This window comes from Microplitis demolitor, chromosome 6 (assembly GCF_026212275.2).
Source record: "Microplitis demolitor isolate Queensland-Clemson2020A chromosome 6, iyMicDemo2.1a, whole genome shotgun sequence".
NCBI lineage: Eukaryota > Metazoa > Arthropoda > Insecta > Hymenoptera > Braconidae > Microplitis > Microplitis demolitor.
This window is the reverse complement of record NC_068550.1, coordinates 13,343,221-13,345,684: the sequence shown is the minus strand read 5'-3', so window position 1 is coordinate 13,345,684 and position 2,464 is coordinate 13,343,221. Positions and strand designations below refer to the sequence as shown.

The 2,464-nt window shown below is 34.5% G+C and overlaps 1 protein-coding gene across 1 annotated transcript; it reads right to left on the bottom strand.

Moving 5' to 3' along the window:
* Window positions 1-285: 285 nt before the first annotated feature.
* On the bottom strand, window positions 286-1,560 carry LOC128668026 (uncharacterized). Its single transcript, XM_053740176.1, has 4 exons — window positions 1,548-1,560; window positions 1,011-1,294; window positions 772-896; window positions 286-679 (listed from the first exon to the last, which is right to left on the bottom strand). The coding sequence occupies exons 1-4, from the start codon at window positions 1,558-1,560 to the stop codon at window positions 286-288; spliced, it is 816 nt and encodes a 271-aa protein (XP_053596151.1).
* Window positions 1,561-2,464: the final 904 nt, after the last annotated feature.

The following is a 2,464-nucleotide window of genomic DNA, read 5'->3' as shown; positions in this document are numbered from 1 at the left end:
TCATCTGTCACCAGGCTGTATCTCATGAACTGTAATATTTAGACAGTTAAAATTTTCACAGATTATGTATTTCTGTTGCGGCTATAACAACAAATACTAAGAAATAGAATTCACAGGATACAGACCAGATATACTACTTCAACATAATTTTTCATGCAAACCACCAATAATTCAAACATTGTTTTATTAAATAAAGTAAAAGCTATGTATGAGAAAGATCTTCATTGTAATTTACGTAAGAACAAAAAAAAACATTCGCAATAATTTTGCTAAGTCTGTCATGTCCTATTCCCAGTGTTCTTTTGAGAGACTTTGCAAAAACAACAGTTTATTTGAACGTTTGCCTTTCAGTCTGTTTCGTTGTTGATTGACGATTTGTGCTGCTTTAGAAAACAAACGTTCAGACGGGACTGAAGTTCCTACCATGGTTAAGTATTTGTATACAATTGTATGTAGTTTAGGGAGCTGAATCTTGGGATCATTCCAAATGTCTAAAGGGTTCTCAATCAATCTGCCTACTAGGCTACGTAAGTAAATAGATAGTTCATCTCTAATAGAATCGTCAGATTTCACCGTTTTCCAGCTCTTTTGGACTAATTTGTGGTGATCTTCCCACAGAGAAAATTTTTCTTCTGCTTTTTCAGACTGATCTGAAGAATCAGATTCCACGGTCTCTGTACTTTATTTTGTACTTTATTTTTCATCATTTTTTTTATTTTTGAAACAGCCACGGAGCAAGCGAGTAAATCTGTGAGATGCATTTTCTTAAACCTGAGATCCAAGATTGTGGCTATAGCGAGAGGAGTTACTCTCTCTATGACACCTATCCTCTTGTCAATCTCTCCCAGGATCAATGACTGCAATTCTTGGCATAGAGACTCTTCGACTTCAAGAGGCTTAACATTCAAAAGAAAACAATGTATAAGTAGTATTATTTTGCTGCTAGTGCAGTACTTATTACTTAACACTTCGTTAGTTGCAGCTTCAGTCGGTCACAGAATTTGTAAAACCGAAAAAAGAATAGATAATTTTGACGCAGTTAGCATTGGTGGTGCATTTTTATGACGAATGATTATATTATTGACCACACTGCGAAGCTCCAAAAATCGCTCGATCATATAATAAGTATTGTTCCATCTCGTTGGGACCTCTTGTATCAATTTCGTTCCTTTCTGGGTTGCTTCACATAATTTGATACTGGCTGCATCGTTTTGTTTAAACCAAGTTACTATCTCTCTTAGTTTGGCTATTAAGTTTCGCAGATTAGTACACTGCTGTATAGCATTTTGTGCAACTAAAGTCAATGTACGTGCGAAACAATATATGCTTTTTTCCAGAAGCTAAATCAACAGCTTTCACTATGTTAGCTGCGTTATCTGTGACTACATCTAAAACTTTGTCACTACCAATACCCCATTCAGCACAAGTTTTCAGCAGCACTTCAGATGTATGTTCAAAGTATGGCGTTCGTTTGACTCGTACACTCCAAGAGTGATTGAAAAAGGATCATTACCTTCACCGAAGTGTGCTGTTATTACTAAAAAAACTTCTCATGCTCATTGTTTCAGACCACATGTCAGTAGTAAGAGTAAGGTCTATAATATTTGACAACTTAGCTTTGAAGACTGTTGATAATGCTGCATACTTATCATCAACTCATCGAGTCAACGTTGTTTTACTAGGAAGTTTATAATGTGACGCAAGAACTTTAATCAAACGGCGAAAGCCTTCATTTTCAACAACTGTAAATGGTTGATTGTTTTTACACATCAGATATATTAGAGCGTTGTTAAATCTCAATATTTTATTACCTCTCTCTGAAAAAGCGCTAATTTCTTCAAAGCTTGACACAATAGACTTCCAACGTTTTGGAGCTGGAGGGATGGAAATACATGCATCGACATTTGAAGAGTCACATTTTTTATCAGCATTACTAGTTGATTCGCTTTCCATTATGCCAGTAAAGCTCATTAATGTTGATGGTAGTGGATCAGAGCTATTGGTGACTGATTGTATATTTTTCTTAATTGTGTTGCTCTGAATATCGGATTTTTAGAACATTGATTATTGAACTTTTGAAAAGCAGCTTTATGTATATTTTTTAAATGACCACTTGAATTAGTTGTATTGCCACAGATTTCAATAATTTTTGACAGAGTCTACATGTTGCAGAGTTATTGTTTCCTTCAGTTTGATCGTAAAACCTCCATACATAACTGTTCTTGGAAGGTGCCATCGTACGTGTTGTCAGACTGAAATAAAAATAGTTCATTCATTATAGTAGTTAAAATCGATAAATTCGTCAATCAAAAATGTCACATCACTATCAAAACACACGAATAAATTCAATACCTAACTACAAAAGGATCTAGACATACGATGATGAATAGATTCCTTGATTTCATCAATTAATATACCTATTGTATCTTAATGATGATAGGTATACAATTTGGCAAATGAGTTT

Coding starts and splice junctions, on each gene's coding strand:
- LOC128668026 (XM_053740176.1), bottom strand. Junction 897..1,010: donor AATTATCTATTCTTTTTTCG/GTTTTACAAATT, acceptor TTGAATGTTAAG/CCTCTTGAAGTCGAAGAGTC. Junction 680..771: donor GCCACAATCTTGGATCTCAG/GTTTAAGAAAAT, acceptor TACAAAATAAAG/TACAGAGACCGTGGAATCTG.